Source organism: Oryctolagus cuniculus, chromosome 5 (assembly GCF_051225735.1).
Source record: "Oryctolagus cuniculus isolate XC-2025 breed Fujian yellow rabbit chromosome 5, ASM5122573v1, whole genome shotgun sequence".
NCBI classification, from domain to species: domain Eukaryota; kingdom Metazoa; phylum Chordata; class Mammalia; order Lagomorpha; family Leporidae; genus Oryctolagus; species Oryctolagus cuniculus.
In genome coordinates, this window is record NC_142871.1 from 59,720,787 (window position 1) to 59,746,315 (window position 25,529).

General features: G+C 50.5%; 1 protein-coding gene across 8 annotated transcripts in view; it reads left to right on the forward strand.

The window, feature by feature from the left end:
* Positions 1-25,529, forward strand: part of FYN (FYN proto-oncogene, Src family tyrosine kinase) — a 229,125-nt gene that overhangs the window by 172,322 nt on the left and 31,274 nt on the right. For 3 of the 8 annotated variants that reach the window (XM_008263382.5, XM_002714925.6, XM_089333785.1), the window contains 8 exons: positions 2,626-2,722; positions 10,287-10,385; positions 13,346-13,449; positions 14,391-14,540; positions 17,016-17,180; positions 20,340-20,519; positions 22,665-22,741; positions 22,830-22,983. In XM_008263382.5, coding sequence (XP_008261604.1) covers positions 2,626-2,722; positions 10,287-10,385; positions 13,346-13,449; positions 14,391-14,540; positions 17,016-17,180; positions 20,340-20,519; positions 22,665-22,741; positions 22,830-22,983 — 1,026 coding nt within the window. Of the gene's footprint in view, positions 1-2,625; positions 2,723-10,286; positions 10,386-13,345; positions 13,450-14,390; positions 14,541-17,015; positions 17,181-17,574; positions 17,731-20,339; positions 20,520-22,664; positions 22,742-22,829; positions 22,984-24,202; positions 24,385-25,529 lie in introns of those variants that run through there. The other 5 variants (XM_002714927.6, XM_089333786.1, XM_089333787.1 and 2 more) reach the window with 3 other exon arrangements.

The window sequence follows — 25,529 nt, forward strand, 5'->3', positions numbered from 1 at the left end:
GAGAGAGTGAGCGATACCTTCCATCTGCTGTTTCACTCCCTAAATGGCCACAACAACTGTGACTGGGCCAGCCCAAAGCCAGGAGCCTAGGACTCCATCCAAGTGTTCCATGTGTGTGGCAGGGGTCCAGATATTCAGACCATCTTCCACTGTTTTTCTGAAGTGCATTAGCAGGGAGCTGGATTGGAAGCAGGACAGCCAAGACTCAAGCTAGCGCTCTAGTGGGATGCCAGCCTCACAGGCAGTGGCTTAACCCTCTGTGCCATGACGCTGGCCCTGGCTCATTTTTAAATTGTGTGATGGAAGGAATCTCATCAAGGTGTACAGAATAGGTGTGTCTTTACAGACACTCATTTTCATTTTCAGATGAGATCGGGCACGTTCAGGGTGGTATGGCCATAGACATTTTCATTTTCACTCTCCTTTCTGGTTTCTCAAAGAAATCTAAAGAAAGAAAGATGGTAGCCAAATGAGCCCTCGTGAGACCGTGAGACCGTGTGAAAGCCATCCCTCCAGCACGGGAAGGCGTGGAAAGACCAGCCCTGCTCCGCTGTCTGTTCTGGAATAGGCCCCTGGGCACAGCCGGTCCCTTCAAGCCACCTGCACAGCAAAATGGCAGCTCAGTAGAGAGCAGGGTCCACACCGTGTGTCCTGTGGACCCTGTCAGGCACCTGGGAGTGTGTGCAGATGACAGCGAGAAGCCCGGATACGGCATGCGTTAGTTGTCAGTTGCCGTGTAACCACTCACCACAAAACTTGACGGCTTATAACAACACACGTCTGTTATCTCACAGTTTCTATGGGCCAGGAGGCTGGGGTGACCTTGCAAGGTGCTGTGCCATGGCACCTCCCACAGGCTGCAGGCCCACAACCTGGGCTGCAGTCTCCTCGCGGTTCAGCTGAGAAGGATCTGCTCCCAAGGCCCAGTGGTGTCGCCTGCAGTCAGTCCCCTGCCGGCCAGTGGCCACCCTCAGTTCTTTGTCATGTGGCTCTCGCCAGCGTGGCACCTTGCTTCCTCAAAGTGTGCAAGCAGACGTGGCAACAGAGAGAGTCTGCAGGAAGGCAGGAGTCACCACCTTTTGAAGCCTGCTCACTCAAGATAGAACCCATCACCTTTGCCCATGCAGTTGGCTCTTTAGTCCAAGCTCTGGGGAAAGAGGTGCCCGAGGGCATGAACACCAGGGGCCAGGAATCACTGAGAGCTACCTTGGAATTCTGCCTGCTGGGCTGGCGTTGGGATGCAGGGAGCTAAGCTGCCACCTGCGACGCCTTCATCCCATATTGGAGCAGCTGCCTGCTCAGCTTCCCATCTAGCTCCCCGCTAATAAGCCTGTGAAGGCAATGGAGGATGACCCAAGTACATGGCCCCCGGCCACCCTTGTGGGAGACCCTGCTAGAGTTCCAGGCTCCTGGCTTTGGCTTGGCCCAGCCCCGGTGATTCTAACCATCTGGGGAGTGAACAAGCAGATGGAAAATCTCTGTCTTTCTCCCTATCACCCCCATCCAACATTCTGCTTTTCAAATAAATGAGTAAATCCTTGAGGAAAAAAAGAAAGAAAGAATTCTACCTGGTAGATGGTGGCCATTCTAAGCCAAATGGGACTTTGGATATTGCTTGCTATTGATAGCAAACTTTGAGGACTAAGGAAGGGGCTGTCTGGAGGGTGAACCAGATGAGAAGACATGGTGTGGGAAGTACTGCAGGACAGCGTGGAGAGAGGTGGGTGCAAGCAGGAAGAGAACAGGGGAGAGGGAATCTACTTTTAGCAGTAGGCGCAGGCAGTTGAAAACTACAGAACAATTGCAGATGCCCAGGGCACTGCACCTGCTAATTGGGGTGAACACTGCAGACGCTTCTGTGTTTTCCTGAGCTGCAGGAGCTTCTGGTTACGTTCTACCTGGCGGTGACACCAGGGAAAAGAGCAAGATATGTTTTATCCAGAACCTAACGGGGGCTCCTGATGTAGGGTAAAGGGGTTCACTCACTGCTACCCTTTAGTTCTGGACATGGTGTTAGCGTCTCTCTCTTCCCCAGGCCTCATTCAAAGATGGACAGAGATAAGCCTTTCCAGTCCAGAATCCCGTCAGATCAGAAACATGCAGTGCATCCCAGTCAAGGCCAAGGCGAAAGACGAAGCCTCTGGTTCTCACACGCGCATTACAACACTTCATCACTGTACTAGCACTGACCACACTCCACAGGCAGAGTGGACAGTGAGAGAGAGAGACAGAGAGAAAGGTCTTCCTTTACCGTTGGTTCACCCTCCAATGGCTGCCGCGGCCAGCACTCTGCAGCCAGCAAACCGCGCTGATCCAATGGCAGGAGCCAGGTGCTTCTCCTGGTCTCCCATGCGGGTGCAGGGCCCAAGCACTTGGGCCATCCTCCACTGCCCTCCCGGGCCACAGCAGAGAGCTGGCCTGGAAGAGGGGCAACCGGGACAGAATCCGGCGCCCCGACCGGGACTAGAACCTGGTGTGCCAGCACCGCAAGGCAGAGGATTAGCCTAGTGAGCCGCGGCGCCGGCCCACAACATAGATTTTGAGAATGGGATTTTAGCCAAGTTCTAATTCCTTGGAGTTTGTCTCCCATTGTGTGGTAATCTCCTTGTGGTTTTGCTTTGTCAGGAGTGACACTGTTTGTGGCCCTCTATGACTACGAAGCCCGGACGGAAGATGACCTGAGTTTTCACAAAGGAGAAAAATTTCAGATCCTGAACAGCTCGTAAGTTGGGACAGGGTAGGGGGCACTTGCGTGTCGCTCAGGTTGAGGGAAGGGTTGTGGTGTTGCCAGCCTGGGCCGTTTCAGATAAGGGGCATGCTGACAGCCTGCTTGCTACGCTCCCTGGTTCCCAGACATATTGGCTGGAAAAAGCCCATGATGCAATGCAGGATCCTACCTCCCTGTGTGTCCAAGTAGCATTTCAGAGGACCCCGCAGTAGCAGAGGCTGTGGGGGTTGGTTTTAGTTCTGGTTTAAAAGTCCTGGTGTTGGGGCAGCATTGTGGCATGGCAGGTAAAGCTGCCACCTGCAGTGCCAGCATCCCATACGGGTGCTGGTTTGTATCTTGGCTGCTCCACTTCTAATCCAGCTCTCTGCTATAGCCTGGGAAAGCAGTAGAAGATGGCCCAAGTCCTTGGGCCCCTGCACCCGCGTGGGAGACACTGAGGAATCTCTAGGCACCTGGCTTCAGATTGGCACAGTTCCAGCTATTGCAGCCATTTGGGGACTGAACCAGTGGATGGAAGACCTCTCTGTCTGTCTCTCTCTGCCTCTGCCTCTCTAGCTCTGCCTTTCAAATAAATTAATTAATTAATTTAAAAAAAAGCCCCAGTGTTAGTGTTGCTCTCCACCGTCCAGGGCACTCCCACACGTGGATGGTTCCACAGGATTGGCACGAGGCTGGGCTTCCCACCTCCCGTGCCTCCTGCCTGGAGATTTTTCTCAGCATTTCCAATACTGCACTAGCAAGGCCCTCACTGAAGGCTGGCAGCAAGCCCCTTCTGTTTTCAGGACCACAGCCGCCGAACGCCCCCCTTGGTGTAGCCTGTGGTGGTGCCGCCCTGTCAGGAAAATTGGGCGGTGACTCAGTGTGTGTGAGGTGAACGCAGGAGCAGCTGTGCCCCTGTGTGAACGCTGCATGTGTGCATCTCAAGTGTGGCCGTTAGCAGCAGAAGCCCACAGGCAGGAGGGACATCTCGCTGTTCAAATGCTGCATTTAAGATTTATTTGTGTATTTATTTATTTGAAAGGCAGAGTTACAGAGACAGAGACAGAGAGACCTTCCATCCATTGGGTCACTCCCCCAAATGGCTACAACTGCCAGAGCCAGAAGCCGGGATCTTCTTCCAGGTCTCCCACATGGGTAAAGGGGCCCAAGCACTTGGACCATCTTCTGCTGCTTTCCCAGGCACATTAGCAGAGAGCTGTATCGGAAATGGAGCAGCCAGGACTTGAACCACTGCCCATATGGGATGCCGGTACTGCAGGTGGCAGCTTTAGTGCCGGCTCCTCAAATGCTGCATTTAGTACCTCTCTAAGGCAGAGCACACCTGGGGCAGATTTCCCTGGGGATTTGAAACATTGCTCCTGTTAGCCTAAGGCAGCGTGCACGAGGGCCCTCCAGAAAATGCCAGGCCCTGAAGGAAGCATCAGGGCCCCCACCAGCACGCTGGGTCCCCCCGAGTCCTTGTGAGCACCCCTGGTGGTTGAATGCTACCTAGGGACTGCGGGATGCCACAGAGGGCTGTCCTGTGTCACCAAGTCTGGTTGTGCCACCTCTTCTCCACTGTCCCAGCAAACTGATAGCGGGACATGCCAGCTGGTGGAAGGACTTGAGCCAGGCCTTTCAGCTTTATTATCATTGTCATCACTAACGGAGCTGTGGCTGTTGTTTAACTTTTTAGCGAAATGCATGTGGAGAGCGCATGTAGCAAAAGCCATGTGTCGTGGTACTCGTGCACATAGCGTATGTACTTACTGCCACTCTGATGTCCACTTAGAGGGGGTTGAGAGGAGCAATGCCATGATACATAGATCTTATCACAGTTTGGTTTTTAAATATCCCGTTTTGCTGGATTTTTATAAACTAAGCTCGCCTGAACAACCAGCACCCAGGCCAAAAGGAACACTACCTGGCACCCAGGAGCTCTCTGTGTAAAAACAGCAAGCAGCTCACTGCTTGTGAAGGTTCCCGCTGCTGCAGCCGCACGCTGAGCTACAAGTGTTCTCATTTATTCTTCACAACAGCTGTCGAGGGGATGTCACCATTCAACATCGGAGGAGCAGAGGGGCCCAGGTCAGGGACCTGCCCAACTCCCCAGAGTGCTCCCAGCTAGCCGGCGGCAGGGCCCAGGGTGGGCTGGGGACCGGGCATCCTGAGGACAGGGTCAGGTGCAGTCTGGGGGCAGCCCAGGACCCCGTGAGAGGGGGAGGAAGCACGGCAGTCTAGGGGAGGTTCGGGAGGAGGAGGCGGAGGGAGCCTGGCTTTGTTCTCCTGACTTCCCGCTCCTTGTTGTTAGTTTGAGTCTCAGATGAATTCCGTCTTGTCGGAATCTGTTAACTCACGAGTCTGAAATACGCCACTCCTCCCCTCCCCGTTTACACAGTATTCCCTAAATGCCAAGGTTGCTTTAGCGATGTGAACCCTCCTGCTGAATTCTGAGAGGTAGGAGTAGCAGGGAGGCCTCGCACACACGGCTCTCACGGCTCCCCCGGCTTCTCCACGCTGAACATGGACCTGCCTGGGAAGTCAGCCCCCGTCAAAGTCAAGTACATGACTTCCGCCCTTCGCGGGCCTGGCAAGGCTCTACAGTGTCATCAGATTGAACTTTTGCAGAAACATTTTCCCCTGCATCGCAGCCTCCGTCTTGTGATCTGCAGGCAGGGCTTTTGGTGCCCACAGAAGCCTTTGAGTACCCGACACTGGACACTGTCCTCCCAGAAGAGGACCCCACGGAGGTCTTTTTGCCTTCATGTTTTTCCTTTTGCCCGTGGAGTTCCTCACCCTGTGCGCCACCTACATGCCCTTGTTCAAGGTGATGGGAAAGAAAAACGAGGATTGTGAAGGGAACCCAGCATCCTGAAGTCAAGGGGAATAACAGAGAAGGGAAAACGGTGATGGGGAAACAAAGCCGGCACACAGCAGCAGATGGCGGGGCTCCCCTCCCCCGCTCTCCCCCGCCTAGCCGCCCCACCTCCTAGTCTGTGTCCTCCCACGCCCTCCCCCGTCTAGAGGCAGAAACTGCAGGCCGCAGGGCCTGGCTTTTGTGTTTCACAGTACAGCTGTGCCCACAGGCGGAGGCTGCAGGTGCAGCTGCCGTGAGGGCTCAGGGTCCCGTGTTAGGACGCGATTTCACTGGAGCCCGTTTTGCTAGTCTGTGAGAGCCTCCGTCCGATTCCCTGCTTTCACCACCGGGAAGCAGTGGCCCTGTAGAACACAATAGAGGTTTTTAAACAGAGAGCCGAGCTGAGACCCCTTCCGGGTTCTTTTCTGTTATGATAAAGAAGTAGTCCTGGCTTAGCGCCCCACGCAAACGCTTGGTGAACATTGTACAGCTGTGCTCCATGGAAGTGAGATGAGACCAAGTTTAGAAAGAATCCAACATTCATGATGGAAAGGCTCCCCAGCCAAGCAGATTGAGGCTTACCCAGGTTGGCACATGCCCCTTCCTGGCTCCATCAGGGCCCTTTGGGCCCGTAAGCCTTGGGTTGGGGACTGGCTCTTGTGATCCATCTTCAAATCAAAGGCACAGGGAGAGCTGCTATATATTTCAAAACATAAGAGCCATCCTAGGGGCCAGCACTGTGGCTCACTTGGTTAATCCTCCGCCTGCGGCACCGGCATCCCATGTGGGCGCCAGTTCTAGTCCCGGCAGCTCCTCTTCCAGTCGAGCTCTCTGCTGTGGCCCAAGAAGACAGTGGAGGATGGCCCAAGGACTTGGGCCCTGCACCCATGTGGGAGAGCAGGAAGAAGCACCTGGCTCCTGGCTTCGGATTAGCATAGCTCCGACTGTAGCGGCCATTTGGGGGGTGAATCAACGGAAGGAAGACCTTTCTCTCTCTCTCCGTCACTAACTCTATCTGTCAAATAATAATAATAATAATAATAATAATAAAAAGAGTCATTCTAAACCAGCAACTTTAGATCAGATGTTTGAGTCACATTGAGATAACAAAGAATGTCTTGCAGGGCGGGGAGGGGAGGGAGCGAGAGTGTGGACGCCAAAACATGGACAGAGGGGAGGAGTCGGTTCTAGTTCTTTAGCACCGCAGAGCAACACACCAGCCCCTAACATCCCTGGTGAAGAGCTAGAAGACACGCACTCCAAGGCTCTGAACATGAAGACACGATGAGGAGATGGAAGTGCTAATTACCCCGATTGCTCGGCACAGACTGTATACACGTGTTACAGTGGCCCACTGTGCTCCATAAATATGTTCAATGAGTACGCCTCAGTTAAAAGAAAAATTAAGAAATCTTACCAAACGGCCGGCACCGCGGCTCAATAGGCTAATCCTCCGCCTTGCGGTGCCGGCACACCAGGTTCTAGTCCCGGTTGGGGCACCGGATTCTGTCCCTGTTGCCCCTCTTCCAGGCCAGTTCTCTGCTGTGGCCCAGGAGTGCAGTGGAGGATGGCCCAAGTGCTTGGGCCCTGCACCCCATGGGAGACCAGGAGAAGCACCTGGCTCCTGCCTTCGGATCAGCACAGTGCGCCAGCCACAGCGCACCAGCCGCAGTGGCCATTGGAGGGTGAACCAATGGTAAAGGAAGACCTTTCTCTCTGTCTGTCTCTCTCACTGTCCACTCTGCCTGTCCAAAAAAAAAAAAAAAAAAAGAAAAGAAAAGAAAAAGAAATCTTACCACGTGAGAATTGATGGAAAGACTGGAATGGGGAGATCAGTTTGAGGAGGCGTGGGTTTAATAATGCTTACAATTACTCCCAACAGCTCCAGAAACGAGGCAGCATAGCAGAGCTGCTGTCTCGCCCGGGCAGCCTGAGTGCCCTGTGGAAGGTGGTGTTCATCCACAGGTGACTCAGAACTTCTGGTCTGGGGCTCCATGGATTCCACAGACACTTGTCCCCCAGTGCCAGCCTCACTGCATACTGTAGTCCACTGGGTGTTGGTCACCTTAGAAGGTGACCTAGGGTTCCCAGAAAAAAAGGAGGAACCAAAGGTTTGTGTCTTTCCCATGAGTAACTGAAAACCCTTGTGTGATGAATGGGTTCCTGTAGGAAAAGCATGAATTCTTGTCACATGACTTTAGGACAAGCTGCTAGTTGCATTCTAACCTGGGCTGCTCTGTTTGGGGGCCTATTCCCAAACAAGATAGATGGTGCTGAGTTTGAACTCAAAATGACTTCCTTAATGCCAGGGCATCTACATGAGCCGGTGTTTTTCCCAGTAGCAAAATACGTCCCCACCCTGGCGTCCCACCCCCGCTCCCTAAAACTGATGCTGGTCTTTATCATGATTTAACTCAATAACTACTAACTCAGCAGACATGTCTGGCATTGAAAAATAAGCGTCTGCTACAAACACTGAATTTTTTCCTCTCCATTTTGGGGCATTTCCAGGTTGGGAGGTGGGAGTGGGGGAGAGAGATAAAGGGTATTGTTTCTTGTTGGTTTTTTTTTTTTTTAATATGATGAAATGTCTCCATCTAGTGGAGCAAGAAAGATTGTCACCATATTAAAGGGAAGATTGCATCTCCAAAAGCCACTTACTGAAATCTGGAAGAAACAAATTAAATCCCGCCGTGTGTTCTGCTAGGCAGACTTAAGGGCTGCATGTATCTCTTTGCGGGGGAGGCATAGGAGTGAGACAAGTGCAAGCTTAAAGTATTCACATCTTTGCTTTTCTGAGTTGCACCGGAAAAGCAGGGCGATGCCTACAGTAGGGGAGTAGCAAGCAGTGTGGACTCCACACAACTGGTCACACTCCAGCTCTTCACTCCGGTGGTGAACTCACAGGGGTGTGTGTACATAAATAGTTCATAATAAAATCTGGATGTTAACTTTAAGGTCACAAATAAAGGGCTTTGTAAGTGTTAAGAATGATCCTCTCCCTCCTTTAATGAGGTAGAAAGGAAAGACTGAGGAATTGAGAACATACATTGGGAAAAAAATGTGCCAGAGGGCAGATGTTGGATCGTTAAATTGTGGCTTAGGAGAGCTGCATCCCATATCTGAGTGCCTGGGTCCCAGTCCTGGCTAGGCAGCTTTCGGTGCAGCTTCCTGCTACTGTGCATCCTGGGAGGCAGCAGATGGTGGGCCCGGCTACCCAGTGGGAGACCTGGGTGGAGTTTTGACCTCCTGGCCTCTGCCTGGCCCAGCCCTGGCTGTTGAGCCAGTACATGGAAGATATTCTCTCCCTCCCGTCCCCTTCCCCCTAGTGTCTCTCTCTCTCTGTCTCTCTCTCTCCTTCCCCCCTCCCCCCCAGTCTCTCTCTCTCTCTCCCTCTCTGTGTTTGTGTTTCTCTCACCACCCCCTTCAAGTAGCCCAAATCCTGGCTCTCTGTGGGCTCTTCTATTACTAATGCCAGCAATCGCCTTCCCACAGCTGCACCTGCCAGCACCCCTTGGTCTTTGGCCATTCATGCCATTGCCTTACGAGCCACTGCTCCCTGCTTACTTGCTCTGAGCCCATCTCCAGAGTGGGACTCTGGGGGAAGGCTTAGGCTTGGCATGGGGGCTGGTGAGTCCCAGCCTGATGAAATAGGGCTGGGAGGGACCTCTGCCCCCTGCTAAAAGCCAACACATTTGTCTTCCCTGGCCATGAGCTTTGACACCGAGCCCAGCCACAGCATTGGAGTTTCTCTTGCTACATCCAAGGACCCCCCCACCACCACCACCACCACCAAAAAAAGGAGAATGAGAAGGTACAGAGTGTCTGGTGCTCAGGAGTCAGAGGTGTGATTTGCCCAAGGGCCTTTGCCCGACCTGGCCCTGGCCACCTCCATCAAGGTCACAGTCACAGCCTGCCACCCCCCTGCTGTCAGTGGGAAAAAGCACACACTCACCCCTGCTCTTCATCCCATACCTGTGTGCCCATGAGCATACGAACTTTAGCTGTCATATTTGCTCTTTATCTTTAAGCTGAGAGCCCCCAGGTTGGGACCTTGTTGTGGTACCCTGGTGCTTTTCTTAAGTCGGCTGGAGCTGGTGCCTTTTCAGCTCTGTCCAAAACTGGGGACACTCCTCAAAAAAGAGCCCTCTCGTGGCCAGGTCCTACATTCTTCTCTCCTTCCCTCTCCTTTCTCTTCTCCCCTCTCTTCTCTCCATCCTTCTGTGCTTTTCTGTTATTTATTTGAGGAACATAGAGATATCCAGAGAGAGCTTCCATCCATTGGTTTACTCCCTTAAATGCCCCCCAACTGCTGAGGCTGAGCCAGGGCCAAAACCATCAACTCAATCCAGGTCTTCCATACTTGAGCCGTCACCTGCCACCTCCCAGGGTCTGCATTAGCAGGAACCTGGAATCAGGAGCCAGAGCCATGAATTGAACCCAGGCACTCTGATGTAGGATGCTGGTGTCTGAAACATTAGGCTAAATGCCCAACCCCTGGTTCTGCATTCTTAATCACAAATGAGGCAAGAGATAACCATGGGTTCAGCTCAGATTGTGCATCCTTTGTCCTTTGCAGTGGTCCTGGGGGCAGGGCCGGGCATGGCTGGAGCACTGTTGGAGTTCAGAGAAAAGGAGCCAGGCTGGAGAATGCAGGCGCAGAAGCAGCGTGAAGTCTGGAACCACAGTCAGCGTACTCATTGATCTCTCTTTTCTTTTCAGAGAAGGAGACTGGTGGGAAGCCCGCTCGCTGACGACGGGAGAGACGGGTTACATTCCCAGCAACTATGTGGCTCCAGTCGACTCTATCCAGGCAGAAGAGTATGTTTTGCTATTTTCTCTTAACTACTTCCCTTGAAAGTTACTTGGCACAGACACACACACACAGCCCTCAGTTTATGCAGGAAGGAGACAAAATCCACTTGGGTGCTTCAGGGTTGAGAGACTGTGGTGGTGCTGTGTTTCCCTGGTACTGTGTTGCCCTGTCTGTGACTTATGTACTATCGTTAACTTCATGTTTTTCTTTAAGTCTGCTCACTTTTTTTTTTTACAAATTTAACTCTACTTTGAAAGGTAAGTTTATTTCCAGGCCCATGAAAACACAATATAATTTATCACCAATGAAAGAAATTACCTTGGAAATACAATGAAATTGGAGCTATGGCACATATAATTGGCACCCCAAGTCGCTAAGCCTGCAGGCTGCCTCCTTAGAGCTGCTGAGAAGGGCAGATAATTACAAAGGATTAGACAAAGGTTTCTCCCTGCATGTATTCAGAAAGGTGGAAAGCATCTCAGGGTATCCCACAACTCGGGAAATAGCCATCGTGATGGATTTCCAACATGCCCTTCCTTTGATTTGGGGTCCCAGTTGGTTTTGTGCACAGTAAATAGTGGCTGGCAGTCTTCTGGCCCAGATACCCAACTGGTAGCAGTTGAGGCTCACGGGGACCCAGATGGAATTGCCAGGATAACCGTTGTTCCTTTTTCTGGTCGATGGGGACTGACAGGCCAATATAGGGTGGCCTGGGTGCCATCCCTGGCTTCCGACCTCAAGGCAAGGGAGGCTGGGCTGTAATGCCCCCAGTGAGGGATGCGAGCCCCTCCCTGACACCTTGGGAAGCTGCCTTGCCAGAAAGAGAACCTAGGAAAGTCCGTCACTGAGCCTGACTTTGGCTCTGATATTTAATTTTGCCGTGGATTTGTTTAAGCACTTGCAAGGAGGATTAGGGCACACACCCAGCCAAATCCCCCAACTGGCGTGTTCTCGATCGTCTCTAATTCCCTTGCATTTCCTCTAAGAAGTTCTGTTTTCATCCCCGCTCTCAGATACTCAGTGGTTCCGAGCTGCTTTTTACTCCCAGCAAGTGCCTTTCACCATCAGTGATAAAGGTCTTCCTCTTTTGACTTGAGGACAGATGTGCAAACATCTGTGTGTTCCTTCAGAATAAAAAGTACCACCAAAATGCAGCGTTACTTCAATTTTTAGCTCAGAATCTATCAGCCACATATTTAACTTGTATCTATGGTGCCCGATTTTAAAAGTATTTTGTTTTAAAGAATAAGACATTTTTAAAATAAGACTTGTGATTTTATATAAGCAATTTATTATCATTATCTTCAGATACTTGTATTTTTATGCAGTCCATGGTTCTCACAATTCCCTTTTCACCACTGTTTTATTTATTTATTTTTTAAGGATTTATTTACTTAAAGTTACGGAGACAGAAGGAGAGAGAGATCTTACATCTTCTGGCTCACTCTCCACATGGCTGCAATGGCCAAAACTGGGCCAGCCCGAAGCTAAGAGCTTCATCTGGATCTCCCGCATGGGTATCAGGGGCCCAAGCACTTGGCCCATCCTCTGCTGCTTTCCCAAGTGCATTAGCAGGGAGCTGGATCGGAAGTAGAGCAGCCGAGGCTCTAATCAGCACCCATATGGGATGTTGGCGTGGCTGGTGGTGGCTTTCCCCACTACGCCACAACGCCGGCCCCTTCATTGTTTTAAACAGCATTTTCATTGGGTTATTGATATGAAGCCAGAAAGTCATTTCTCACAAATAATTGGTGTAACGCTGTTTACGCCAGCTGGTGCTAGACTGGGGATTGTCTCACATTTTGGTACCTGTAGAAGTCACCGAGGAGCTGACATACAGTCTTTTCTTGTCTTCAATGAAACTCTTTCATTCACAAAAGAATTTGACAGTGAACACATAATAGCTATGTTCCAGTATAATGAATTGAAGCTTCGTTTTAGAAACTGCATCCTTTCACAGTTAAATGTTCTAAAAATAGTTCCTGTGCGCTGATTCCAATTGAAGTCTCCAGAATCCTCCCTTGGGTTCTTGGAGCACCTGCTGCTCATTCAGCACCTACTGCTGAAATGAGAACTAATTGCCAGGCACTGGCTGGGGCTTGAGAGTGCAGGGGGAAGGTGAAAGCCGCATCACGAAGGTCCTGGGGTGACTTCAGGTGATGCCTCCTAAAGTGGCACAGGGGTGACGTTCGTTTGTTCAGGGAGAATATTCCAATATTCGCAACACCAAGTCATTTCTAAGGACGTGTTCATCGTGCCCACATCTCAAAGGGGCACGATAGCCAGGCCCTGCAGCTGCGCCACAAATGACAATCCAGGTGTTTAGTGAATGCCTTTCGCCGTCCCAGTCCTTACACCTGCAGGATAGGAAGAGAAAATAAAAGCAAGCATCCAAGGGTGGCAGTCATGTCAAATCAGGGGTAGGTAGATATGACCTTTTTTTTTTTTTTTTCCAGAATTCCTATAGGTAGGATGTTACTAAAATATTCTTATATCTTTATTATCTATCTGTTCTTTAAAAAAAAAAAAAAACCTGATTAATGTTCTTTATATAAACCAACACCATGTTTTGTCATTTCCCAGGGTGTGATTATGCTCAGGAATCAGGGGTCTCCTGCAATTGCCATTTAAAAACGAGGTCGTGGTTTCCCTTCTCATGCACGCAGGCGGCAGTTTTAGCACAAATCCACCCCTGTCGTCTGTGGAGGGAAGGGAAACAAACCACATTTCAAATCTGGGTTTTGTTTTGTTTTGTTATGTTTTTTAAGAAAGAGATGGATCAGGGATAGAAGCAAGAACAGATTGAATGAAGAGAGCTGAATGGAGCTTGGCGGGGGAGGGAGCAAACAGGGAGAGGTTCCGGGCATGGTCGGAGGCGAGGGGGCTTCTCGGGCCACCAAGCCGGGTGGTCCCACTGTGTAGCTGACCCTGGCAAACGCTCTCCTTCTTGTGATCCCATCCAAAGGTGGTACTTTGGAAAACTGGGCCGGAAAGATGCAGAGCGGCAGCTTTTGTCCTTTGGAAACCCAAGAGGTACCTTTCTTATCCGCGAGAGTGAAACCACCAAAGGTAAGCTGGGGCGTTGGAGAAGCTGGCGGGGCCTTCACACCTGCAGATCAGTCCAAGAGAGGAGAGGCTCAGCCCCCACTGGACGAGGGCCCCACGGTGGCACACACCCTGCCAGTGCTGGTTCCAGGCCCCTCCCCGCCTCAGGCTCGCCAACCGCAGCCAAATCCAAAAGCACCAGGGAGCCTCAAGACCCTCACTTCCCCTCTGGCACACAGGATCCTAGCGTTCTCAGAAGTCCTTTAGCGTGAGGGCTTTCTGAAACTCTGAATTCCTCAGGCACCCGTGGTATAGGTTACTTTGGCTTTCCTCTTTCTTTTTTTTTTTTTTAAATAACTGAGCTCTCGTCACTCCTCTCCCTTTTATATTGGTTAGCAACCCATTGGCGCCCCTAAGAGTGGACAGCGTCAAGGGGGAAAGCATGGTGGTTTCCTGTGTGGTCCAGCAGACGCTGGTTGCCCGCCCCAGGAAGTGTGGTCAGGCAGAAGTGTAGATCTCGCTTCTAGAGACGCAGTCCTTCAGTTTCCATGGAGCATGCCGTCCCCGTCTCCCACAGTGCCCCCAGGAAGGGGCTGAAGGAACCACGCTTGCTGGGGAATACTTGGGCTTCTCTGGATCTTGCCTTCGATAGCTGCGACTCTGCCCTTTTAGGCAATGCAAGGGCACCGAGTAATTTAAGGCAATATCCAGGAAGGATATCCAGGAAGGATTCAGTCTCAAGGGCCAACTCATTTTATTGCTAACATCCTCTGACATTTGCAGGACAGCAAGAGGTGTCTTCTTCCAGTTGCTGAGGGCAGATGCTCTGTACGTGTGTGTGAGTGTGTGAGTGTTTGTGTATACCTTTGATAATTATTAATCAGAATATTCAAGTCAATGAGACCGAACAAACAAAGGAAATACTCGGAATAATGGAACCTGCTAATGCTTTGCCTATTTGCCAGGTGCCTATTCACTTTCTATCCGTGATTGGGATGATATGAAAGGAGACCATGTCAAACATTATAAAATCCGCAAGCTTGACAATGGTGGATACTACATCACCACCCGGGCCCAGTTTGAAACCCTTCAGCAGCTCGTACAGCATTACTCAGGTAACCTCAAGTCTGACCACCTGCTAACCACTCAGATGCCAGGGCGGGGTGGGGAGGCACAGGGCCCGGAGGGGGAGAGCGGGGCACCAGGTCTCACAAACGAACGAAGCCATTCGTGAAACGCCTTCTCTGCCAGCTCCCAGCAGTGGGGCTTGGCCGAGTGGCTGGGTTGCTGCTGTTGTGCCATTGCTATTATTAGTTCCATTTGTCTGTCAAAAGATCCCACAACATTCTAGTTGCCCCGAGCAGAAAGCAATGGGTTAAATTTTTAAAGTTATTTGGGTTTTTTTGTCTTCATCTTAAAATCTTTGCAAGTTACCTTGTCCCATTTGCCCCTCGCTGTCCTGTAACGGAAACCGTGGCAGGAAGAGGGAAGAGTGGCAGGGAGGGCGTGAGCGCGGGCACCCTACAGGGAACAGTGTGTTTCTGCCACCACTTTCCCCTGGGCACTGCGGCGGGAGTGGCAGCTTGTGTATTGCTCTCCTCCTGGCAAGGCGACTCTCACAACCTGTCCCACCTCCCCACCAATGCTTCTGCTTCCCAGCTAGGCTTAGACTTTCGTGAGCCACAGCTCTGACATCTGTTCCACCTCCTGTGCTAAATTAAGTCCAACTCCATGAGGCCACCAAGTTTGTTAGGTGTTTAGGTGTGCAATTTGTACATTTCATTAGAGAATATGATTTGATGTGTAATTGTTAAGTGATGATTTCCCTGCCTAGGGTAGCAAGCCTATCCCATTCCGTAATCCCTATATACGTGAGTTTAGGGACAGGTCTGTGGTTTAGATATAGGTCTGTATCCCATTCAGCCTAGTGGTTAGTTGTGGGACCCCTATATACATTTTGTATTGTTCTTCAGAACAGGATTCCAAATAACCTTCAACTTGACCTCTACCAGTGCTCTGTGCATGGTCAATGAGAGATGTGTGGATATAATTTTTTTAGCACAAAAAAGCAGCCTTTTTGGAAATGATCATCAGAATTGAGAATTGCCCCAGCTATTGATCTTAAGCACAATGAGCCTAAAATTAACAATACTTGCAGTAGAAATCGCTGGGGACATTGGCTAACATGGCTTATGTGGATTCTGATGAACTATTTGGGGGGAAATGAAGCACAGTATCTCCCTGCACGTCGGTGATACTCCCAAAATGCCTGCATGTTGGCAGGGAGTTTTCAAACGGTGAAATATATTTCATTACAGCCAAACACCAGAAGGATCCCCAGGGCCTGGATCATCTGAAGAGATTGTGTTGGAAAGGGCACCTTAATAACATCGTAAAGCTGGAAGGGGAGAAGGAATATGAGGAACAATAGACATTTTTTAATCTCAGAAAAGAAAAATCCATCTGGAGTTAGATTTGTTCCTTTATTGGCTTTCCCTCTTCCCTGTTCTCTCTCACACACAATAAAATGCCTTTGAAACATCGACACACAAATAATTTCCGGCCTAAGCATCTCAGAACCCAGGTCCAAGGGTGAAAAGTGGGCCCCAGCCAGTTCCCAGAGACAGGCAACACTGCGTGTGCACCTCCCCGAGTCCCAGGGGTGGGGGAGCTGGGCATGGGGGGCAGGGGAGGGACCACTGTCTCCCTCACGAGCCAGGCTCAGCGCAGCTTCCACCACTTCCCCATTGCTTGTTCTTTGTTACCTTTTCTCACCTGACTGATTTTTTAACTTGGCATTTAGTCAATTTCTCTTTTCCTGTGCTAGATGCTGAAAGGTATATTGGGGTGGGGGTGGGGGGATCCTCCTGGGAACCCCGGTGTGATCATCACTTTTTCTGCCGCTTTTTCATAAAGCGCAGCGTTCTACGAATCTTAGTTTCCATTCCCTCTGCTTTCGAACCAGACTCCTAAGCTATACATTGGAGACTGTTACAAAGGTTCCCTCTCCTCTCCCTCTCCCCTCCTCCCCCCACGCCATGGGGAAATCAGAGAAGCCGGGCAGGAGCGTGTGGCTGCAAGAGCAGCGCCAGTCAGAGCACCAGAGAAATCGCTAGAGAAACCAGACGTCCTTTGTCCCCCGGCAGGCATGATCCTCAGCCCTGCCAGCTTCCCACACTCCGTAGTCCTTCGTAAGAGTCAGTCCTAGAGTTTCAGCTGTAAACAGTCCAGCCAGGGGGCGCCACGGTGCCCTGGCTCAGCTGGATGGAGGAGGAGAAAGGGGCAGGCATCCTGACACTCTTCAGTCCCAGTCTTTTCGACACCTGTGACATTGAGCTTGACACCGTTTTTCTTACTGAGTGCAGAAACCAGAACAGTCTGTGTGTGCGCTTATGTGTGAGCGGGGGTGCGGAGGAGGGCAGCTGTGGGGTATCCGCTGTCCCAGCTCCCGGGGCTGTGTCTCCGCGTGTGTGGCACCTGACTGTGCCGCCACCCGAGCCCCCTGGGAGTTGGCGCCTGTGCTGTCACTGTTGTTGTTACATGTGTTTTGCTCTTCTCTCCCTCTCCTGCCGCCGCCCCTGCTCCGTCAGAGAGAGCCGCAGGTCTGTGCTGCCGCCTAGTAGTGCCCTGTCACAAAGGGATGCCAAGGCTTACCGATCTGTCTGTCAAAACCAAAGATGTCTGGGAAATCCCTCGAGAATCCCTGCAGTTGATCAAGAGACTGGGAAATGGGCAGTTTGGGGAAGTATGGATGGGTATGCTGAGACTCGATTACTCTCTTACGTTAGCTGTCTGGTTTGGGGCATCCCAAACAGCAAAGATGGAAGGTGAAAAGCTCAACTCACTCACATCGGGCAATAATCGTTTCAATTTTCATTTAAAGAATTCTGAAATCTCTAGAAAAGAGGTAGTACGTGGGAAGGATTGACAGATGGCTCAACTTGTGCTGTCACACAAACTCTCAATCCTTAAACCGGTGAAGGGTACCAGGAAGGTTGCAGCCAGCCTAAGATGGCTTGCCCTTCATTTCCCACTGCGGTATTTGCTGAATGTCGCCCTAAAGGGCAAGTCACCTTCCATCTTTCCTAGTGCATGCATGATTATGGATTATAAGGACTGTGTTTTCTTTGTTAATTCCCTTTCCCATAGAGAAAGCTGATGGTTTGTGTTTTAACTTAACTATGATTGCATCGAGTTGTACCCCACAAACTTCTGGATTGGCTAAGGATGCATGGGAAGTGGCACGTCACTCATTGTGTCTGGAGAAGAAGCTGGGTCAGGGGTGTTTCGCTGAAGTGTGGCTTGGTAAGGCAGAGGGCACATTTTGCTTTGGCTGCATCGCGAAGCCAGTTAGGATGGTTCTGAACAAAAATCCCTGCACAGCCCTGGAGACAGAGACATCTAAGCGGATAACTAGACTGTGCAGGCCATCCAGACTTTCAGAATATAGCGGGGACCTGGCTGTGTTCACCTGGCCTCCTTCATGGGGTTAATTAAGGTACCCACAGGGCAGGAGCCCAAGTATTACAAATCTGGTATCTCTCTGCCTCAGAGTGGGAAGGTAAGACACTGTGCCGGCAGCTGTAGACAAAGACTGTGGGCTCTTTCTCGGTGGGCCTGGGTTTGAGTCCTCATTAGCTTACCATGGACAAGAGGCCTATTTAACCTCTCTGAGCCTTGGTTCTCTCATCTGTAAAACTAGAGTGATACTTGTGAGGATTACATAGGGTAATGTGTTTGCAGGCCCTTGCAGATAACGGATGTTCAGTAGCTACATTTCTCTTTATTTGGTTGTCATTGATAAGACTGACTGCACTGGACTCGTGAAATTGCTCTTACAACCCCTTTTGGGTCAGTTATAGCTTTGCTTAATACAGAAACTTAGGTCCCCCAAAAAACCATCAGTGAGTAAGACAATATTGATGCTGTGTATCCTCATTCCTCCTTTCTTCGAGTCCATGAAAACGATAGAGGTCAGCCTGCTTTGTGTAGACCTGTAGTGAAAAGGTAATAGGGTTACACAAAGTTCAAGAGTTAAGCAAAGCCGAGCAAGTGGTAGGTACTATACAGATAGGTGGATGGATAGACACTCAGACATACGCCTGTGTAAACAGGGATATGTTAGCTATTACAATAAATAATCCACATTATTCTGCCTATCTTGACTTCATCTCCAGTATTGTGACATATATTTATTAGACCTTCTTCCGTCTCATCCAGCCAATTTATAATTGAAGTTGTGGGTCCTAAGGATTTAAATCAAATCACTCCCGCAATCTGGAAGAATTGTACCCTAGCAAAAAAAATTATTTCCAGTCTTTACTAACTTTAAATCATTTCACATACCATTAAGATGATTTTTTGTTTCCCACTAAACAAAAAACAACATAGCCTTCAGAATCGGGATGAATGCCTACGTAATTAACCAGGTTGTTATTAGAGAGAATATCTCGTATTTAAAATTTTGGGCTGCAAACAATTAAATAGCAAAAAACACTTAGAAATTGTCAAATTTCCCATTTACATTTGGTAGATACTTTATGAGACTTACATGAACTCATATTTAAAGCACTGTTCCTTTGTATGTATTTTTGTGAATTCATATACTTTGTAATTATGTGAACCATTTTTTATAGGATAACAAGAATTGCTCCAATTTACAGAATTTCTAAATTCTGTAATTAAATATGTAGAATATAAAATTTAATTTAAACCCATCTTTTTCAAATAGAAAATAACAATCTAAATTAGCAGATTTTTCTTTTCCCTTTAGAAAGCTGTTCTTCAAAGTCATAGGACTAATAGTGGGATACACTTAGAATCGAGTTTTATTTGTTTTGTTTTATTTGATTAGGGAGCTGAAATAGACTCATAAGGTAATCCAGGGTCACTCTTGTGTTTTACAGATGAGCTAACTGAGAACAGTCAGATCTAAAGCCAGGCCTGCCTGTGGGTCTGCTAGACTTTTTTTTTTTTTTTTAAGATATATTTATTTATTTGAAAGAGCTACAGAGAAAGACTCTTTCATCTACTGGTTCATTCCCCAGATGGCTGGATCAGGCCAAAGCCAGGAACCAGGAGATCCATCTGGGTCTCCCACGTGGGTGGCAGGGGCCAAACACTTGAGCCATCTTGCACTGCTTTCCCAGGCACACTAGCAGAGGGCTGGGTTGGAAGTGGAGCAGCTGGGACACGAACCGGTGCCAAGTATGGGATGCTGGCACTGCAGGCAGCAGCTTAACCCTCCATGCCATAGTGCCAGCCCCTACTCGACTGTTTGTCGCATGGGAAGCTTAGCTATCTTTGCCCCTCCTAGCTCATGTAATTGTCCCAGTGTCCCTGCTAGAAGGCGTTGTTCTCTTGAGGCTGACCATCAGTAAACCGAGGTCTGCACCTGACCTGGCTGAAGCACCGGCAAGCAGCCTGCCAGCTCCTTGCCCATGCTCATCAGCACGCTTACGTCAACTGCTGAAGGACTCCGTCAGGTAACTCGCCCACTGCAGATGCCTGGAAGTCTAGAGGTAATCCCCAGGTATCCTCAGAGTGTGGCCATGGTTTTTAAAAATGGCACACTGCAAAAAATGGAGCGTACGTCATCTCATTTCTTCTGTTGGCCGGCCAGCTCCTGGACTTCCATCATTATAAAGAAGAGTCCAGAGCCTTTGGTATAATTTTGTGACATGTGACTGAGCCCAAAAAAGACAGTGCTATAAACTGAAATAAGGGGAAAAAATGAAACGAATTATTAATCTGAATCTAGCCCTGGCCATACATGAACACAGTTTTCCTCTTAACTACTTGACAGAGTCCTTGCAGTTGACTTTTGGAAACAAAAAGCACCTGATGGCTTTGAACTCTTCACACCCATCCAAAGAGGCCCTTTGGTTTGACTTAATCTTATGGGGTGTCTGTAGGTACCTGGAACGGAAACACAAAAGTAGCCATAAAGACTCTCAAGCCAGGCACGATGTCCCCAGAGTCGTTCCTCGAGGAAGCGCAGATCATGAAGAAGCTGAAACATGACAAGCTGGTGCAGCTGTACGCCGTGGTGTCCGAGGAGCCCATCTACATCGTCACCGAGTACATGAACAAAGGTTGGGCAGCACCTCTCCCAGCTCCCCCGCACGGGGACTCCAGGGCTTGAATCAGGGAGGGCAGGGGAGCTCCCGCTTGGCTTTCGTCCTGAATTTCTGTCGGAGTCGAGTATCCCCATCAGGAGGCGCTAGTCATGTGCTTATTGATGAAAATGTTTATAAGGCAGAATAACCCTGCGTTTGTCCCCCAGATCCTCATGAAATGCCATACATTTTGCATGTCGCATGTGTCAGGAATTCACCATAGTTAGAGCATTCACTTTTTATTACAAAAAAAAAAAAATCCATTTATTTTATTTGAAAGAGTTACAGAGACAGAGAGAACCTTCCATCAGCTGGTTCACTCCCTAAATGGCCACAATGGCCAGGACTGAGCCAAGCAAAGCCAGAGTCCAGAAGCTTCCTCCAGGTCTCCCATGTGGGTGGCAGGGGCTCAAGTGCTTGGGCTGTCCTCCGCTGATTTTCCCAGGTGCATTAGCAGGGAGCTGGATCAGAAGCGGAGCAGCCAGGTCTTGAACCAGCACCCATATGGGATGCCGGCATCACAGATGGCAGCTCTACCCACTGCGCCACAGTGTTCACCCCAGCGTTCACTTTTAATATCACAGCGCAGCAGGCTGTGATAGTCGCCTGTTGTTTTGAAAGCGGTAGCTTTTTTTTTTTTTTTTTTTTTTTTTGAAAGTCAGAATTACAGAGAGGAGAGGCAGAGAGAGAGAGAGAGGTCTTCCATCCGCTGGTTCACTCCCCAAATGGCCTCAACGGCCGGAGCTGCGCTAATCCGAAGCCAGGAGCGTCTTCTGGGTCTCCCATGCAAGTGTAGGGGCCCAAGGACTTGGGCCATCTTCCACTGCTTTGCCGGGCCAGCAGAGAGCTGGACAGGAAGTGAAGCAGCCCGGTCTCAAACCGACACTCATGGGATGCCGGCGCTTGAGGCCAGGGCATTAACCCATTGCACCACAGTGCCGGCCCCCAAAGCAGTGGCTTTTGTTCCATTCCCTTACTGCAGGCCTGCACCATATCCGGCACTGGTCTCTGGATTAAGTTGAATCTCAATCACTTCATTTTGCTTTTCTCTCCAGGCTTCCTCTTGAATATCCGATGAAGAAATGAGTTGCTTTAAAAGAGCACATTTTATTCTCATATTCTCACCCCCCCCAACACCCTCCCCCCGCCCCCCGTCATCCTAATCAAACCAGCATTGTTGGGGATGGGGCCAGAGATCACTTTGTTTTGGAAAAACAGATGAAGCAAACAAGAAACAGCCTTAAAAGGCAACGAACTGCTCCTCCAAGGAGCCCCGTGCAGTTCTTCTTTCCACACTCTTTTAAAAGGAATTTTTTCCTGGCAGATTGTTTGTCCTTTGTATCCAGGGTTATTTTGTAAATAATTTTGTGATTAAAGCATTTAAAAAAAAATCACTGATGACCATCGCGAGCCTCCAGCCTCTGCATATGATTATTTGCACCTCCCCTCGGCGTGCGTAAGCGCTGAGCCGGCCGAGGCTGCGAGCCGCAGCTGCTTTGTTTCACGTGTCTGGTTTAGGGCTCGGCGGGCTGTGAGCTAATAAGGAGGAGCCGCCTGCCCCACCCATGGTTCCCAGACTTAAAAATCTGTCAACAAGCTAAGCTGGTGAATCTCAAACTTTACCTTGTGTTAGGTCCTTAACTATAGAGTTTCTGTGCAAGCCTGAGATGGAACCTGGGAGTGTGTGTTTTTAACAAGTTCCCGGGTGATGCTGTTAACTGCTGGCCCTGGTTTTCGGACCACCCAGCTGGGCCGTATTTCCTCCACCTCCTTCTCCTTTGTGCAGAGCTGATTGGGAGGTGAGCTAGAAGTGGTGCAGGTCCTCTCGCGTTCTCCTGATGACACAAAGGGAGATGGAGTTCCGTTGCTTCCACTTCTATTAAATCGCCGTTGTTGTCTTTAGAAATGGCATCAATGCTGCTCATTTCAAAAGCCTCCGCTTGCTTCCCAGCGCATACAAGTTTTTCCACCGCTGTTTTTTCATATAAGCCTTTTTGTGTGGATGGCAGTATTCCATGCAACTGTCGTAATCATGCTTCTAATAAGAAAACCAAGTACAGGCCTCGGTTGGGATTTTTGTCCTTTAAAGCAGATTGAAATGCTTTTATGTTTTGTCCATAGGAAGTTTACTTGATTTCTTAAAAGACGGAGAAGGAAGGGCCCTGAAGCTACCAAACCTGGTGGACATGGCGGCACAGGTAGGCGCTGGTGCTTGGGTTCGCGCGGCCAGTGCGGCACGACGGCCTGAGCTCAGACCCATGGCTTCTCTTCCCCGTGTTCCCACAGGTCGCTGCAGGAATGGCTTACATTGAGCGCATGAATTACATCCACAGAGACCTGCGGTCAGCAAACATTCTGGTGGGCAATGGACTCATATGCAAGATCGCCGACTTCGGATTGGCCCGGTTGATTGAAGACAACGAGTACACAGCACGACAAGGTGGGTTCCTGAGTGACGGGGGCGTCCTCGAGAACAGCCGCTCGCTGTGGCAGCCCCCCTACCCCTGTCCTTCCCTTCCCGGAGACGACATTTGAAAGGCCACTTTTCCACTGGGTTTTTCCTCCTTGATGTGGCAGGAATTTGACAGCTGTGCATTTGGGAGACCATAGTGTTCTGTAGATGGGCGAGCTGTCGCTTCGTGGGGAGTGGATGTCCACTGCTGTGACCCTCTTGGTTCGTGCCAGTGTCCTCGCAGCACGCAGGCCCGGGTACTCTGCTTTGGCGAAAGCAGAGGTCGTGGAAACCAACAGATCAGTCAAGTTGTAGCTCATCACTCAAGCAAAGTCCCACGGCAAATAGAAGGCAGCCTCAAACTGAAGAATTTAGAAAGGAGCTCTTTGCAAGGATACAAGCAAGTTTAGGTGCAGTATCTCAGAGCTTGTCACAGCTGTGGAATTGAGGCCAGGAAGGCGAGGGTAGGACATGGGCACCGGAGGTCAGAATGGCAGCAGTGCTGAGAGGGCCACCTCTGGTGGAGGGTCTGGGGAGTGAGTGAGTACTGACCTGCCTCTGCGGCCTGCTTCCCGGTCTCCTGCCAAGCCCAGCTGAAAGCCAGAGCTCAGAGGAGCCCATGGATGAGTGTCCGTGGACCTAGAGCAGGGGGAAGAAAGGTGGAGAGAGGATCTAAAGGACTACGGAAGCCAGCAGCATGGTCCCTCAACAAGCCCCACCTCCTCTGATCATCTTCCTCACCCCCTCCACCTGCAGTAATTTGTAGGTATTAACCTCTGAGCAAAAAAACACCCCAAAGCAGCAGCCACTCTGAGGCACAGCTTTTCTGGTGCTGTGAGATCACCAGACCCAGGGGTGTATTCTCGGGACATTTTCTGTCTCCCTGGCTCTCCACCTAGCAGCCCCCAGGTAAGCGTGTGGAGTTCAGTAGGCAGTTTTCAGTTGAATGCAGGCTGCTGTGTGGAGTATGATGCTTGTAATCAGGGGAAAGGGAGCAGCTTTCCTTGCTGTTGCTTTTAGCTGGAGCCTGAGCACTCCAAGCAAGGCTGAGCAGTAAAGACTGGAGCGTATGACACGGTGGCGCTCTCTACCCAGTTCCTTAGTGGCCAGCCCCAGAGTTTTCCTTCTCCTCCTCGTCCTTCTCCACCTCCTGCTTTCCAGGCTTTCATTTCATGCCAGTTCTTCCTTCCTTTTATTTGACTCTCAGAAAGGAAGCATTCCAAGCAGTCTGGCGTGATGAGAGGAAATGTTAAACTGAGACCCTGGCCGGTGCAGGTACTGTCCAAATGCCACATGACATCTTGGTCAGACAGCTCAGCTATTTGAATTTCCCCCAACACGTGGTGGTTCTTGTCTGGGAGCCAAATGCCCATACAGCGAGCATGCCCACATGTCACACTCACACACACACACACACACACACACACACACACACCACGCTGCCAGATGGCATACCATCCAACCAGTCAAAGGCTCTCGGCTGCTCTGACTGGCACCAGCAAACCAGAGAGGAATGTGGCTGTGATTTCGGGGCCAGGTGAGCCGAGAAGGTCTGAGCAGCCGAGGCGAGCCTGTGAGATCCCAGCCCCTCAGACCCCGGGGGGCAAGGTCGTGACACAGGTGGGCGAGAGTGGGGAGTGGGTCAGGATTCCTTTCTGCCCTTCTCGAGGTTGTGGGTGGACCCCTGAGCCTTCGCTCAGTGGGAAGTTGCAGTACCAGGGCCAGCACATGCTGGTGACAGGGCCCGGGTATTCAGCTTGGGCATCGCTCACAGGGATGAAGTCCCTCAGGCTGGGCCCCTCACCAGCCTCCCCTCAGGCCACCTGCTGCTGGGGAGTGGGTCCCAGGCCTGCTGCCTTGTGCCCTGGCTGCCCAGCCCTCCTCCTCATTCTCCTGCCCTGATTGCCTGGCCGCCGGCTTCCTCCCCTGCACCATCACGCCCCAGGTGCTGTGTGAACAGCTGTCAGAGGTCCAGCCTTGCACCTGCTCTTCTGCATGTCCTTCACCTCACTTCCAAACTGGTTCCCTTCTCGCTTCCCTTTCCCGAATCAAACCCACATCAAACTCTGCAAGGAAATCAGCGAGGAGCCAGATAAGTGACCTGGGTGAAATAAACAAAAGCCTTAGAGCCCCAGGATCTCAGAAGGGAATAAAAGGCAGACGCGGTCCCAGTATAGAGGGGAGGGATGGTCGCGGCATCTGTAAGACACCTTCTAGGCACCAGGCTCGGGGAGGGAGACCCAGAGGGAGTCGCACTGACATCTGAATCCAGATCTGGGTGCCCTCTTGCCTTTCTCCACATCAGCTGTGCTGCCTGCCTCACATCAAGACAATGATTAAAAGAACAGCAAATACAAGAAGGAAGGCTTCATCCTCAGTCAGCTTCTCCCTTTACTTTGTGGGACCGTCTCTGAGGGGCACCTGCTCTTGTACATGTGTGCGAGGGTTGGAAAGACTTTCATTTTCCAGGGCTGGGACAACCCAGCTGTTTGCAGAAAATTCTTCCCCAGGGCCTGGCCTGCCCCGGCCCCTTT